This window comes from Lampris incognitus, chromosome 16, assembly GCF_029633865.1.
Source record: "Lampris incognitus isolate fLamInc1 chromosome 16, fLamInc1.hap2, whole genome shotgun sequence".
Taxonomy (NCBI): Eukaryota; Metazoa; Chordata; class Actinopteri; order Lampriformes; family Lampridae; genus Lampris; species Lampris incognitus.
Genome location: NC_079226.1, coordinates 5660614 through 5677189, shown reverse-complemented (window position 1 = coordinate 5677189; position 16576 = coordinate 5660614). Strand labels below are relative to the sequence as shown.

Here is a 16576-nt window from a genome sequence, read left to right as displayed (position 1 = left end):
GAAACCCAGCTAAATCAGCATACACTAAACCAAACCTAACATCCATCCATTATCCAACCCGCTTATCCTGCTCTCAGGGTCGCGGGATGCTGGAGCCTATCCCAGCAGTCACTGGACAGCAGGCGGGGAGACACCCTGGACAAGCCGCCAGCCATCACAGGGCCGAGAACTATAACTATAAACTAGAAGTGATTTAGTTGAATATGTTATGGTGAATACGTTAACCTTACACACCCTAAACTAATCTAATAAAGCTAGCCAAACTAAACCGAGCTCAATCCAAACTTAATATATCCTACTAAACTACAACTTAACTAGCTTAGTCCAAGTTAGCTAGTTTAGCTAGTTTAGCTAACGTTTAGTTTAGCCGAAATACCACTTTGTTTAGTTCTAGTTTATTTGAATGTGTTTAATTTGGATACTTTAGTTCAGTATATTTACTTCTATTTTGTTTCATTGTTAAATGGTGGTGTGAAAGAGGAGGTGTGGTGCAGAGGAGTCGTACCCGGAGTCGTCCGAGTCGCTGCCGGCAGACTTGGTGAAGTCCTGCAGCTCCTTCACCCAGAGCAGCTGCAGCTCCGGCTGGACGCCGCAAACACAAACTGGCTTCCATCCTCCAGTCTGTACAACACACAGCAGTACACAATACACAGAAACACTGATACAAATACACACACTGAAACATGTTTGGCTGATGCATGGTACAAGTGTTTCACCCTGAATAACACACACACACACACACACACACACACACACACACACACACACACACACACACACACACACACACAGAGTGGATGATGGCTGTAAGGGCCCAGACACACCAAACCGATTAGTGGCAATGAAGGCCGACTGTTGTGTCGCCTCACGTCGCCCGCCGTCTGGCCAAAAAGTGGCACTTGAACACACCGCAAAGACTACCGCCGACGGGCTCTGCCCATTCAACACGCCTAATCAGCCGAAAAGCCGCCGACAGGGGTCCAGCTAGCGCCAACGGTGCGGGTCACAGGCGCTCACTGACAGCCCGACACTGCGTCAGGGCTAAGGTAAACTGATGTTGTCGCCCGCTGCTCAGCTCAGCTAAACAGACAACAAGCAGACTGGGTTTAACATTTCATGTCAACAACAGAGACGTCGCTCCTGCCGTGAGAGGACGTCCCCTTACAGAAGGACCCGTCTCACCTTCTGTACAGACACACTGTGGTGACACTGCCGACAGTGACAGACGAGGTTTTGCACACACAGGACTCCAGCACCCAAAATACACACAACACAAATATTTTCTACAACTTCTTGTTACATATTTTTATCAATTTTCATTTCCAACATCCATCCATCCATCCACTATCCAAGCCGCTTATCCCAGTTGGGGTCGCAGGGATGCTGGAGCCTATCCCAGCAGTCATTGGGCGGCAGGTAGGGAGACACCCTGGATAGACCGCCAGACCACCACAGGACCGACACATTCTCTTTATGTTGAGATGATTTCAGTGTTCCCTGGCATTGCCCTGGCCTTCAAAATACAGCACTTCCTTGTAGCCCACTGGATGACAAACTTAACCAAGCTACTGGTATACATTAAAAAATGACTGGTCTGGGTTTCACCTCCCAGTGACTGACACATTCTAGTTAACATTTATTAAGGGCTATGACGGGTGATGGAGTTACACCATGTTTTTGTGGATTTAGAGAAAGCATATGACAGGGTGCCAAGAGAGGAGGTGTGGTATTGTATGAGGAAGTCGGGAGTGGCAGAGAAGTATGTAGGAGTGGTGCAGGATATGTATGAGGGCAGTGTGACAGTGGTGAGGTGTGTAGTAGGAATGACAGATGGGTTCAAGGTGGAGGTGGGATTACATCAAGGATTGGCTCTGAGCCCTTTCTTGTTTGCACTGGTGATGGACGCTGGATGGATGCAAAGGTTGACGGATGAGATCAGGCAGGAGTCTCCATGGATGATGATGTTTGTGGATGACATTGTGAGCTGTAGTGAGAGTAGGGTGCAGGTGGAGGAGAGCCTGGAGAGGTGGAGGTATGCACTGGAGAGAAGAGGAATGAAAGACAGTAGAAGCAAGACAGAATACATATGCATGAATGAGGGAGGACAGTGGAATGGTGAGGATACAAGGAGTAGAGGTGATGAAGGTGGATGAGTTTAAACACTTGAGGTCAACTGTCCAAAGTAACGGGGAGTGCAAAAGAGAGGTGAAGAAGAGAGTGCAGGCAGGGTGGAGTGGGTGGAGAAGAGTGTCAGGAGTGATGTGTGACAGAACGGTACCAGCAAGAGTTAAAGGGAAGGTTTACAAGATGGTAGTGAGACCAGCTATGTTGTATGGTTTGGAGACAGTAGCACTGATGAAAAGACAGGAGGTGGAGCTGGAGGTGGCAGAGTTGAAGATGCTAAGATTTTCATTGGGAGTGATGAAGAAGGACAGGATTAGGAAGGAGTGTATTAGAGGGACAGCTCAGGTTGGACGGTTTGGAAACAAAGCAAGAGAGACAAGATGGGGATGGTTTGGACATGTGTGGAGGACAGATGCTGGGTATATTGGGAGAAGGATGCTGAATATGGAGCTGCCAGGGAAGAGGAGAAGAGGAAGGCCAAAGAGGAGGTTTATGGATGTGGTGAGGGAGGACATGCAGGTGGCTGGTGTGACAGAGGAAGATGCAGGACAGGAAGAGATGGAAACGGATGATCCGCTGTGGCGCCCCCTAACGGGAGCAGCCAAAAGTAGTGGTGGTAGTAGTAGTAGTAGTAGTAGTAGTAGTAGTAGTAGTAGCAGCAGCGGTAGTAGCAGTATTATTATTATTATTAGTAGTAGTAGTAGTAGTAGTAGCAGTAGTAGAAGTAGTAGTAGCATTATTATTATTATTATTAGTAGTAGTAGTAGTAGTAGCAGTAGCAGTAGTAGTAGTAGTAGTAGCAGTAGTAGTAAAGTTATGATGGGTGATAGCCTAAATCTAACTTTTTGCAGCCAGATTACATGCCGGTTCAGGTCCAGCTCTGAGAGGTGAGATGTTTTTTTAAGAGAAGGATGACATGCCAGCTGCACCATGGCTGCCACCATAATGTTTTTATAAAAATGGAAGTCAGTTATATATATATATATATATATATATATATATATATATATATATATATATATATATATATATATATACGATTAATCTCTGCTTACAATAGTCAACATATTTTATTGACAGTGACTGGAAAATGTAGTCCTAAAGTCCCATTCACTTTACCACAGAAGAAGCAAATGGATCCTGATGTACTCAATGATTCAGATGTCGTTTTAGAGATGGAGGTCCTCGTTCTGATCACGTATAACCACGACTCTGCTGATATTCATATAAATGATCACGTATAACCACGACTCTGCTGATATTCATATAAATGATCACGTATAACCACGACTCTGCTGATATTCATATAAATGATCACGTATAACCACGACTCTGCTGATATTCATATAAATGATCACGTATAACCACGACTCTGCTGATATTCATATAAATGATCACGTATAACCACGGCTCTACTGATATTCATATAAATGATCACGTATAACCACGACTCTGCTGATATTCATATAAATGATCACGTATAACCACGACTCTGCTGATATTCATATAAATGATCATGTATAACCACGACTCTGCTGATATTCATATAAATGATCATGTATAACCACGACTCTGCTGATATTCATATAAATGATCACGTATAACCACGGCTCTACTGATATTCATATAAATGATCACGTATAACCACGACTCTGCTGATATTCATATAAATGATCACGCGTAACCACGACTGCTGATATTCATATAAATGATCACGTATAACCACGACTCTGCTGATATTCATATAAATGTGGCTTTTATATTGAAACATTCATGCAAATATCCTATACACATTGTTCACAGTTGTGCCACACTTACAATAGTTTGAACGTGTGCTCCTTTCTGCGGTAATACAGGTTCTCCTTACAAGTGGCCCTTGCCATGCTGATAGGAGGCCACCTAGAGGTCCTCTGTGGTAATGCAAAGAGAACACACATTCATGTTAATTGATGACTTTTGTGAAAGCAGGTGGGTGGTGGTTGGTAGTAGATGGTTTGTACCTCCACAGCAGCCTGTCTGTCTTTAAACAAGAACAGTGTCTCTCCCTCCAGAGTGGCGTAGAAGGCCTCCCAGTTCTCCAGACTCTGAAATCACCCCAGGAAAAAGACAGAACTGCTGATGAACTCTGAGAAAACATTTTTTTTCTGTGATGAAAGAATAATTCTGTTTTTTAAAACCTGGGTCTTATTATCGTGGTTTTTTCCATCATACATGTCAGTTACGATTTCATTTTACTCATCAGCTTCATTTTGGACACGGGACCACGGCTGGACTCAGCGTCACAACGGTGTCTTGCGGGACAGCTGAACATGTCAGACATGTTTCAACAAGTCCTATTTATTTATTTATTGGATATTTTCTTCCCCTTTTTTCTACCCAATTGTACGTGGCCAGTGGGTGACAAATTAAAGCAAAAACCTGAATAAACGAGTGGAGAAACATAACGATTGTAGATGCTTTCGTATAGGTGTGGTGCACGGTACAATTAAGCCAGTGTTACTCTTTACGCGGAGACTTTGTTTTGCGCCTCATATAGATCCACTGATAACCATAAGAACATAGCTATACCTTACTTCTATAGGTTCCGTTTGCGTCCTGTTTTAGCACATTGAAATGAATTATCCAGCAGACGGCAGCATACTGAAGATACGTCAAAGAACGTAGGCTAAGTAACAGCATCATGGGTAGGCGTATAGCTTATGTGTGTAGCTTTATAGCCTATGTGTGTAGCTTTGTATCTGCGAAACATTGTTTTCATGTTGATAATGCTTATGTATAATTGCATATGTACATGCATACATAAGACGGGTTCCACTCCCAGCCTTACAAACTCACAAACAAGTATTATATATTTGAATAATGCAATGTAATTATTAATTGAGAATAAAAAGAGGATGGTAAGGATGGAAAGCACGGTACTACATTTTTTTAAACATACACAAAGATGGTAAATATCTTGAGAGTGATGATAAAAAAAAAAAACAACAACACCCGAGTTATATCTGCAATCTCTGCGGCTCTTTGAGGAATGGTCTTACTCATAAGTGGCTCTCGTAAGAAGATCAGTGAGGACCACTGAGTTAAGCTAATGACATCCTGTCAAGCTGTGGGGCATGTATAAAAATGCAGAGCCAGCCCAGTTGACCTTGATTTTGGATCAAAACGGCAAGAGGAAAAGATCTGAGTGACTTTTAAAAGTGGGTTCATTATTGGGGCACAGACGGCAGGAGTGTCACTCACAACTGGCTAGTGGAACAGTGAACTCGAGTGACATCTGCAAATGAGATATATTGGACAGACTTCAGTGGATGGATCAGTAACTGTGGTCGAACGCACACATTTGATGACCTTGATGGTCGCGCATTTGTGCGATATGTAAGGAAAAACAGAAGGAAGGAAGGGAAGGAAGCAAGGACACTGACAGGTGGTTGGATGTCCAAAAGTGAGGTCATGGGATAGACCTGTAAGCTGCCTTAACCGTGGAGTAACAGTGGTCAAGAGTCTTATTGCCTTTGGTTAGGCAGGTGACGTGAAGGTAAAATTTTGGTAGCACAGATTTCAGGTTTTAGTGGTTAAAGTCACCCACCACCATAGGAATGGCCCCAGGACTCAAGTTCTCCTGCCTGCCAACGGCTCCATACAGTTCACCCAGTGCCGCTGCAGCGGTAGCTAGCAGCGGTATGTAGACAGCAGTTAACAACATGCACAGGGGAATTTCCTTGGGAGACAGAATAGTCTGCACCTTATTGCTAGTTGTTTCAACACTGATGAACAGGACTGAGAGACTGTTTCCACGTCAGTGCACCATGAATTATTAACAAAAAACCATACGCCACCTCCCTTTACCCTGCCAGTAATCATCATGGAACAGTCCATGCAGTGCACAGCAAAACCCTCCGGTTGTATAGCCCTATCAGGTGTATTAGGGCCCGCCCAAGTGTCAGTAAAGCAGAACACAACAGTCCTTCATATCCCTTTGAGAGCTTTAACGGCAACGTAGTTCGTCCAGCTTGTTGTCGAGGGACTGGACGTAAAACAGCAGTATGTTGGGAATCAGGGGCCGGGTAGGACGCCGTCGTAGCCTCACCAGGGCACCACCTCATTTAACTCGCCTCCGGCAGCACTATCTCCAGCCATTACTCCATGATGGTACCTGTTTGTTGTACGTAATCTCTATTTGCCATGCCCCCAGCTTCCAGCTGTTGGGAACATCTAATCTTATGTCCAGTAAAGTCTGGCAATCATTGGTAACTGTGCAAGACGCATTTTGAGCAACAAAAGCAACAGATAACGGGAAAACAAACAAAGCGAGAGTAGCTTGTACCAAGTCTCCATAGCACGTTGCCATGTTTGATCTCATCACGGAAACAGTTCAGTGCTGCAAAAACCATAGGCACTGGATGGTTTGATGAGTATGAAAATCATGTAAATCATATGCTATGAACTTCACAGTCACCAGATCTCAACCTAACTGAACACCGACGGGAGATTTTTGGACAGCGCTCTCCACCACCACCACCACCAACACCATATCTTTTGGAAGAATGGTGTTCCATTGCTCCAGTAGAGTCCAGAGACTTGTAGAATTGATGACAAGCAGCACTGAAGCTGTTCAGAAGGCTCATGGTGGCCACCTTACTAAGATGCTTTATGTGGGTTTTTCCTTTGATTTGTCACCCACCTGTACTTCCTGGTTCAACCTGCAGGAAGTAGCAGCCTATACTTACCGCAGGTAGTAGTAACCACCCATTAACTACCCGGCCAGCACAACAGAGAAGTCATAGATAATGGACAGTCACGGACACAGTCTAAGTGAGACACTAGGGGGTGTTTGTTGTTTAAAGGACAGGTTGAAGACTTCTGTTCAGTTGCTCCATAAGACATCATTATAAAGCTGAATCCAGCTGTGGTCCCGTGTCCAAAACTTACAAAATGAAGCCGGTGAGTGAAATGACATTATAACTCATATGTATGATGGTAAAATCTACAAAAACAAAATACAGGTTGTAAAAAACAGAATTACTCTTTAATTACCTGTTTTCAAAAGTACCTAATAAAGGTCTTTTTTATGATTTAAACACTTGCAGCTGGTTAAGAAATGGAAACGGATGATCTGCTGTGGCAACCCCTAACAGGAGCAGCTGAAAGTAGTAGTAGTAGTAGTAGTAGTAGTAGCTGGTTTTGTAATGAGTGCCATGTTTTTGCATTTGACACTTGCTCACATTACAAATACAATTGGGACAATGTGTAATAGTCACACATACACACATCTCACCTTGTTTCCAGGCTGTTTCAGCTTAATTTCCAGCATTCCTTCCATTCTGAGTGGAAGCCCTGTCCCGGCCTACAGACACAACAACAGACAGGGCAACAGATGGGACAACAGACGGGACAATAGACAAGGTTGATGCTTGTTTGGTTGAGATGACTCCAGGCTTTTGAGTGTAAAACTAAATTCCTAAATGCTTAATGTTGCAGGAAGAGGCCATGGGATGAGATGAAGAGGGTTGGTGAAAAGATGCCTAAGACCCCGGTCACACCAGAAATTGGCAGAGCGAAGTTTATTCTTATGTCCTCGCAGGACTGGAAGCTTGGTGACCAAAAACATTAAACAATTAAATTAATAATGCATATACCATCTAACTCCTGCTTCACCACTGACCACAAAACATGCTGCATATTTTTTTGCGTAGAAATTTATATTCTGGCAGAACATAATAATAGAAAACTGGATAATGTGACACTGCTAATATCTTAGCTTCCTCCATTTTGTTCCTCCCTGGCGACCGCTCAGTCAGAGGTCATCACAGTCAAAGCAGTTTTGCTATTCGTTGATGACACAAACCTGTGAATCAAAGTTCAGTTAAGCTGAACTCTATGCAAGGCCATTGCACGAATTTACTTCGCTACTGGAAGTGAATCCACCAGTTGTGAGAATTTTGTTCACATTAATTGATTTTATCACAAATAATCACTGTTATAAATGCGAGTGTGGCTGGGGTCTCAGGCTGTAGACACGAACAACAAAGGCATGACTAATGTTCTTCTCTTCAATGGAATTACAAGTGGTGAACACTAGACATTCAAATTAATATCAAATTTTTTCTATTTCTATATCGAATTTTTCTATTTTTTCTCCCTGTTAAAGGGTTTTTTAGGGAGTTGTTCTTTATCCGATGAGAGGGTCTAAGGACAGGATGTTGTGTTGCTGTTAAGCCCACTGAGGCAAATTTGTAATTTGTGATATTGGGCTATACAAATAAAATTGATTTGATTTGATTTAGGATTGTTTTTCTATATAAGCCTATAATAGAAGAGAATGAATCTAGCACTAAAATGCACGTAGGAGAAGAAAAAACCCATGTTTGAACTTTGAGTGACAAGTTCAACTTACCTTAGATGCGGGAGATGACAGACTGACGGGCTCTTCCGCAAGATCTTCTAACTTCCTTTGTAGCAGTGGAGTGGGTGGGGTCAACTCTCCCTTTGGATGAGACAGGTCAGTTGATCCATTATCCGCCTTCCTGTCAGATGCAGCAGGTGTGTCCGGTGGTGTAATCTGCTCTGTGAGTGGTGGAGCTGCAGGATCAGAAAGCTCAAGCTGGTTCTTGGTTGTCGATTCATGAGATACAACATCAGCAAGCTTTTTCCTTGTTGGTGAGTCAAGGGGATCTAAGTGCGTTTGCCTTTCTGTGATTGGTGGAGGAGGCAGTTCCATGAGAGCGACAAGCTTTCTGATTGGTGAAGACAAGTCGGGTGAACTTGAAATGTCGACTGGTTGGTTATTGGGTAGAAAGTGGGTGAGCTCAGTGGGACGTGTCAACTTAGACTCTTTGAAGGGGATTCGTGGCTTCAAAGCCAAGGGGGGTTTGGCTGTGGGACGTGGACCTCCTGCAGGAGCCTGGTTAAAAGAAGAAGAGGAGGAGGAGGAAGAGGAGGAGAAGGAGGGAGAAGGAGAATGGCGGAGTTTGGGAGATGAGGGAGGTGGAGAGGAGGAAGGAGGTTTGGAGGTATGGCTTCTCCAGGTCTCGATAGTAGGACTGGAGGCAGTGCTTCGAGGAGCACTAGAGGAGGTCTCCTGGTTGTCCTCCCTTGCCTCTCTCTCTCCCCTCTCTCTTCCCTCTCTCTGCCTTGACGCAGACCAGAAAGACGGGCTTGATGGAGGACTGCTGGATGTGGTGAGACTGGCAGAAATCCCCTGTCTCTGTCTGTCTGCTCTCTGCCTGTCTGTCCGCCTGCCACTGCTGACTCGGTGGACCAGGCCTCTGGAGGACGAGGAGGTGATGTCGGACGGCTTCCTCTTCAGAGAAGAAACCCTGGCTGGAGGCTTGTCCAGAATATCTTCCTCATCATCATCATGGAAACCGAGCCTCCTCTCCCTCTGAAGAGAAGAGAGGGAAGAAAGAAGAAGGTAATTTTAAAGATACATACATATGGTGATTCTTGAAAATATTCATAAAGTCTGGAAATTCAGCTTTCAAATTTTTGCTTCCTCGTGTAAAAGACTTTTAGATGTGGGGGCAGCAGAATCTCTGCTCTCCTGCAACAAAACACAACCAACCCTCCAGTGTTCAGCACAGACTCGCATGGCTTTCACAAGATCATGTGTTGCAGATTTCTGAACGTTTTGTTAAGGTTTTATCTTTTTAACAGCTATACAAAAGTAGCCCAAAACTTCAGCCAGATATCAAGGGGCTTGGTCGGCTCCCAATTGGACTAGAGTGTGTACCATTTCTGGCATGAAAACAGTTTCAATAAAGGACGAAGCAAAACAAGTAGGTGATGACAAGATGCGACGCATTGTAGGTTCAAAACAGTATGTTCTTATTGCTGTAGAGCAGGGATGGGCAACATGATCCAGAAAGGGCCGGTGTGGGTGCAGGTCTTGGTTTCAACCAAGCAGTTACACACCTGATTCTATTAATCAACCAACAGTCTTTGCTAAGCACCTTGATTTGTAGACTCAGGTGTGTAACTGCTTGGTTGGAGCAAAGACCTGCACCCATACTGGCCCTTTCTGAATCATGTTGCCCATCCCTGCAACATCAGAACGACAAAGATGAAGCATCACACTTAATTTACAGCAACTTTGTCCTGCACTCTTTCTGCTAAACCCTTTCCCCTTCGTATCATTAGCAAGCTAAAAGCAACTATAAGACCCTACTGTTAACCCACAATGCATTGCGCTCCTGTAGTAATATTCTCATTATTTTGGTGGGACATGTTCTCTCCATTTGTACTGTATTCTGCCCGCCTATTGGTTCTTCTTTTGTGCCCTAAAAACTGACCTTCGTTCTCTTCTTCTGTAGTGCACTGAAGCGGTCACTGTGGGCCTGGATCATGGCCTCCAGGTCCTCCTGCTTCTTCAGCAGCTCCATAACATCAGACAGAGAGTCCTAACAGAAGAAGAACAACTCTCAGGGACACAACAAAATCAAAATCCACTGAACACTTTGTTTTAGAATTGCTGCCTTCGAATCATACATTTTGGCTACAGAAGTCAAAGCAGGTAAGGGACTGAACTATTTCTAATCCAATGTTTTCTAAACTGACATCCTTCCTAAGGACATTTTACTCTCATTAATTGTTGAGTAGTTTACTGTTATTTGGTCTAAATGCTTCTCCGGCTTGTCAAATGAGTAATAACCGGGAGTGGCAGTTATGTAATACTACCCCATAATCATTAGTGTGGTCTACACTACCCTGATCCACAATGAAGTCTACATCTACCCTATTGTCTGCAATGTAATCTAGAACCAATTTATAGCATTAGTGTGGTCTGGATTTGCCCTACAACCATCAATTTGCTCTAGACCTACCCCATAGTCCTCACAGTGGTATATAGACCTAACCCATAGTCCTCACTGTATTCTACACCAATATCAGTGCGGTATGAGCCAACCCCCATAGTCCTCATTGTAAGAGACCTACCCCACAGTCCCCAGTATGATACAGATCTACCCCATAGTCCTAGATGTAGTATAGCCCCTCCCTATAGTCCTCAGTGTGGTATAGACCTACCCCATAGTCCTCGGCTCGCAGTGTGCTCTCATAGGAGCTCAGCCAGCGCTCTGCTTGCTCCAACTCCCTCCTTAAGAGAACCATCTCCAGCTCCTCTTCTAACATCACCCTGGTCTCCTCCCAGACCTCCTCGACCTGCACCTCAAGCTTCTCCAGCTCACACACGCGCTCCTCCACCTGGTGGGGTGGGGGAGTGGGGGTTAGTAGATAATGCTCACTGGGATAATAAAGACATTACTACACTGAGGCTGGTGGGATGTTGTTTGTGCATCATCTGGTCAAAGAGAAACACCTGTATCTGATTAACCTGTGTGTGTGTGTTTTTAATAGTGCCAGGTGATACTGATAAACTCATGGGTCTTGGGTGACCCTACGAGCCTGTTGGAGGTTCATGATGCCATCTCAACAATGTGCGACAACAAAGCTGCCGGCCCTGACGGGATTGCAGCCAAAATTGTACAGGCCAGAGGGGCTACCCTCCTTCAGCATATACATATCCTCATCATGAAGATCTGGGATATGGAGGCAATACCTACAGACCTCAGAGAGGCACTTACTGTCATCCTTTTTAAAAAGGGAGACATGACAGAGTGTGGAAACTACAGGGGCATCTCACTCCTATCAACAACTAGAAAGATTACTGCCCGCATTCTCCTCAAGAGACTCATCCCGCTATCTGAAGAAATCCTCGCCGAATCCCAGTGTGGTTTCCGTCCTGCCCGCAGCACAACCGACATGAGCTTCACAGCCAGACAGTTACAAGAAAAATGCAAAGAACAAAAACAACCACTATACATGGCCTTCATCGACCTTACCAAAGCATTTGACCCCATGAGCCATCAGGCCCTCTGGACAATCCTGTCAAAGTGTGGATGTCTGGAAAAGAACATCAGGATTCTGGGGTCTGCGGTGGTGTAGCGGTCTAAGCATCGGCTTTGTGTCGATGCAGTTGCCCACTGGGGACCGGGGTTCGCGCCTCGGTCTCGTCAGATCCGACTATGGCCGGACTCGATGAAGCAGCAATCATTGGCAACGCTGTCTTCGGGAGGGGGGCGGAGTCGGCTTGTGTTCGTCACATGAATGTGTCTCTGTGTGTGTGGGGAAAAAGCAGTGGTTCGGCCTGGAGTCGCCTTGTCACGGAAGTGGGGAGGCGTCTCCTTCGAGACTGCCGGCCGGAGAGATGCAGTTGGTGAACGCACGCAGTACGAGGGTGGGTGTTTGAACTAAAATAGGGATCGATTGGCCACTACATTGGGAGAAAAAAGGGCAAAATCATAAGTAAATAAATAAATAAATCTAGAACATCAGGATTCTGAGGCTCCTTCACGACAACACGTCAGCAACGGTCCTCTGTGATGGCAGTGAGACCAAACCTTTCAAGGTAGACACTGCAGTAAAACCAAGATGCATCATTGCCCCCACGCTGTTCACAGTCTTCATTGCTGCCATTCACCACCCAATCAGTCACAGTTTACGCCCTGGTGTCCAGTTCATCTATACAACAGATGGCAAGCTGTTCAACTTAAACCGTTTCAAAGCCAAGTCCAAGATCTTTCACACGTCCACTGTGGCACTGCAACAGGCAGATAATAACGCCATTGTCGCCCACACAGAAAAAGATCTTCAGTGTATACTTGATGCTTCTGCTACGGCGTACACACTCCTCGGTTTGGCCATGAGCATCAAAAAGACCAAGATCCTCCATCAACCCCCACCGGACTCCTCCTCCTCCTCCGCACCCCCGCCAACGATAGCAATTGACAATGTAAGCCTTGAAAATGTGGACCAGTTCCCCTACCTTGGAAGCCACCTCTCCTCAAGGGCAGACATTGACAGCGAGGTACACCATCACATCTGCTGTGCAAGTAGGGCTTTTGCGAAGCTCAGGAGAAGAGTCTTTGAAAACTCTGACCTGCTTGCATAGACCAAGCTCCTGGTCTACAAGGCAGTCATCTTGCACACATTTTTATATGGTGCAGAGACCTGGACTACCTCCAGGAGACATATAAGACCCCAGCGATGCCTGTGAAAAATCTTGCCTATCAGCTGGAAAGAGAAGCACACTAACATCAGTGTTCTTGTTCTCCCCGCGCCCATCTGTCCACGTCCACTTCATTTAGCAAAACGCACCCTTTTAGAATCGATTTTATTGTGTGATTAATGTTGTGTGTTATACGTTTTTGTTTTGTCACTTTTATGTTTATTTTAACTTATGTAAAGTGTCTTTGTGTGCCTTGGAAAACACTCTTTAAACAAAATGTATCATTATCTTTATTACCTTTATTACTAGATTGTTTATTTCTGTCTTCCTCTGAGATACATTTTCCACATCTACACATTCCACAGGAGGTCAGAAGTCAGAAGTGAGCGGTCAGGGGCCGCCCTTGGATCGGCTAGCAGGTCCATGCCATGCTCAGCAACAAACTGAGGGGGGCGACACATACTGGCTACCATCTCACCTCATGGCTCATGAAGTTGTCCTCTTCCCACAAGCGCCTCCCTTCATCCTTCACAGCCTGCGATTTGCCGATCTGCCTGTCCATCTGGGCACGGTACTCGTTGTGCTTTCTGATTAGCTGCTCCGGGTCGGCTCCCTCCCCTCCGAGGCCCTCCCCTCGCACCAGAGACAGCATCTCTCTCAGCCAGGCCCTGAGAAAGAGAGAGAGAGACAGACAGACAGACAGACAGACAGACAGACAGACAGACAGACAGACAGAGAGACAGACAGACAGAGAGACAGACAGAGAGACAGACATGGAGAGAGAGAGGGATCCATCCTCATGTATGGCAATAGCTATAATTGTACCATTGAAATTCTTTCTGAATAAACAAATAAACAAAGACAGACAAAGACAGACAGACAGATAATAAGAATAATAACAATACATTCAACTTATATAGTGCTTTTCTAACACTCAAAGTGGCTTAACAAGACAACAGATAAACATAACACAACATACAGGGGTGGAAGGGGGGCTACGAGAGGGAGGCGCAGCAGCCACACATGACGCCACCAGTACTCTCACACTTCAACACATACAAAAGGGCAAGAAAAACAAAAACACAACAGCATTGTGGACATTCATTTTCTGCAGGTAAATAGAAAGACAGATATACCATCAGAAATGCCATTGCCCTTTGCTGAGATGACATTTTTTCCGTTGTGCGGTGAAAAAGTATTTGTCCCTTCTTGATTTCCTCTTTTTTTGCACATTTGTCACTCGGAGGGCCAACTCTACAGGGTGAAAGGTTACCCCTTTGTAATTACATTTATGCAGGTTTGTAGATTTTGTACAATTTGTACAAAATTTGTGGGCTGGGGGAAACGGCATTTCATTTCATTTCATGTACGCAAGTGCATGAAGCGAAATGACAAATAAAGTGTTCCTGATTCCTGATCTAACTTTCTCTTGCGCTGTCAACTGACACTGACCCCTGAACCAAACCAGTCACCTGACTGAGCTCTGAATGACGTTTACTGAACCTCATTGGTCACGGGATTTAGGTAAAACGATAGCAGCATCAGCACATGACTTTGGAATACACCATTTTGAAATGAATGACGCAAGCTCTGCCGCTTTGGTATCCTATGTGAACTCACTAGTCGAGAGAGAACCTACATGAGTTCTGTCCAGTGGGTCATGTATCTTTGCACAGCCTCGGCCTGGCCCAGTCTGGCCCGGCAATGGGACGCCTTGTCCTGGAGACGCGCCCAGCAGGCTTCTACCTCCGCCTGCCTCCTGGCCAGGACGGCCCTGACCCGGGGCTGCTGTCTGCCCAAAGCCCGGCCCTCCTCTCTGCCCCTGGAAACCTCCTCCGATATGGCAGCCAGGTCCCTCTGCAGACAGACATCGACAACAAGACAATAAAACCATCAGACTAAATTCATATGAATCATCCAAGCCGGGTTTTCGGCAAAGCAAAGTTTAGTTAAAGAGATGGCACATGAAAAATATTAGCTCGCTCTCATCCCATCGCATCGTATATTGACACTATTGACACAGCATTGATATATGATGGGGAAGTTACTCCCTAGCATCAGTATCAGACACAGGCAAACAGGGCACCATGAGGACAACTTCCCATCTGTATGAGATGCAGCGGGTTAATAACTACCTAACCTTAACACTAAGCGCTATTTTTTCTTTTGGGGGGGCATCCCACCCCCTTTTCTCCCCAATTGTATCCAGCCAATTACACTATTTTCCAAGCAGCCCCAGTCTCTTGAGGGGGTAGAACAGTCTGTCTCCTCTGATACATGTGGATTCGCCAGCCGCTTCTTTTCACCTGACAACGAGGAGTTTCACCAGGGGGATGTAGCGCGTGGGAGGATCACGCTATTCCCCCCAGTTCCCTTCAACCAACCAGAGGAGGTGCTGGTGCGGCGACCAGGACACATACCCACATCCGGCTTCCCAATCGCTGTTATGGCCAATTGAGTCTGTAGGGACGCCCGACCAAGCTGGAGGTAACATGGGAATTCGAACCAGTGATCCCCATGTTGATAAGCAACGCAATAGACCGCTACTCTACTGGGATGCCCTAACATTAATCTCTATTTAGTTTATAATCATAATTGCAGTCTATGGAACACCCACCCCCTTCTCTATACAGATGCTGAAGGGTACCCTCTGCATCTGTATAGTGACGCCTTGTCAGTCGAGTCGATGGCGTGGATACACAACACCATGGGAGGAGAATGTGTTTGAAATCAATATATGCAGTAACTGGAGGAGTGCACTCAGTAGAGTGCAGATTTCCACCAGGTGTACGTATCTGCCGTTCTCCGGTGTTAGAACTTGGTGACAAATCACCCCTTTTCTTTGCCTGCCAGTAGAAGGGAAATACACACACCTGGACAGAAAAACCAGTTTTTCCTTCCATTATAGGACTTTTGTGCAGCACCCAAGTCGATTGATGGAAAATATGAAAAAAAAAATTAATATGCAGAGTTAAGCTAAAAAAAATCTGCCAAATAAAAATGTTTGCCTGTCAGTCTGAGGACGTGCAGCCTCCCAGGCAGACCCTCACACAACTGCGACCAAGTCTGGTATGAAATGACAGGTCAGGGTATCACCATTTCATCACAGCCCTGATTAAAAGACATCACATGTGTTTAACCATCACAGTTTTCATGATGTAACAGGAATGTAGGTGAATGGCTGCTCTACTGACTTACTTTCATTCATTCTTAAGCAAGAAAACAACGGTAAGAAAACAGCTCAGCCACGGGGAATGGTTTTTGTAGCTACTGAGATGGTTTGCAGCTGTGACTGATTAATCCTGCTCTTGACATTGTATTTTACAGCGGAGTCTTAGTACTGACTATGGCCCTTCTGCGTGGTGGTGAGGTGAAGAAGGTGAATTATTTTGGTTCATCCGGTGTTCCTCCAGTTCTGCTGCACTGAGATCAGCAGCGAACGATTCGCTG

General features: G+C 45.2%; 1 protein-coding gene across 1 annotated transcript in view; it reads right to left on the bottom strand.

Annotated features, from left to right (window-relative positions):
- Window positions 1-459: 459 nt before the first annotated feature.
- sptbn5 (spectrin, beta, non-erythrocytic 5) overlaps window positions 460-16576 on the bottom strand; it is a 150739-nt gene continuing 134622 nt past the window's right edge. Inside the window, 11 exon segments of the mRNA XM_056296305.1 lie at window positions 460-578; window positions 581-621; window positions 3943-4034; window positions 4125-4208; window positions 7400-7468; window positions 8519-9025; window positions 9374-9505; window positions 10413-10520; window positions 11146-11322; window positions 13605-13794; window positions 14766-14983. Of these exon segments, the coding sequence (XP_056152280.1) occupies window positions 460-578; window positions 581-621; window positions 3943-4034; window positions 4125-4208; window positions 7400-7468; window positions 8519-9025; window positions 9374-9505; window positions 10413-10520; window positions 11146-11322; window positions 13605-13794; window positions 14766-14983 (1737 nt within the window).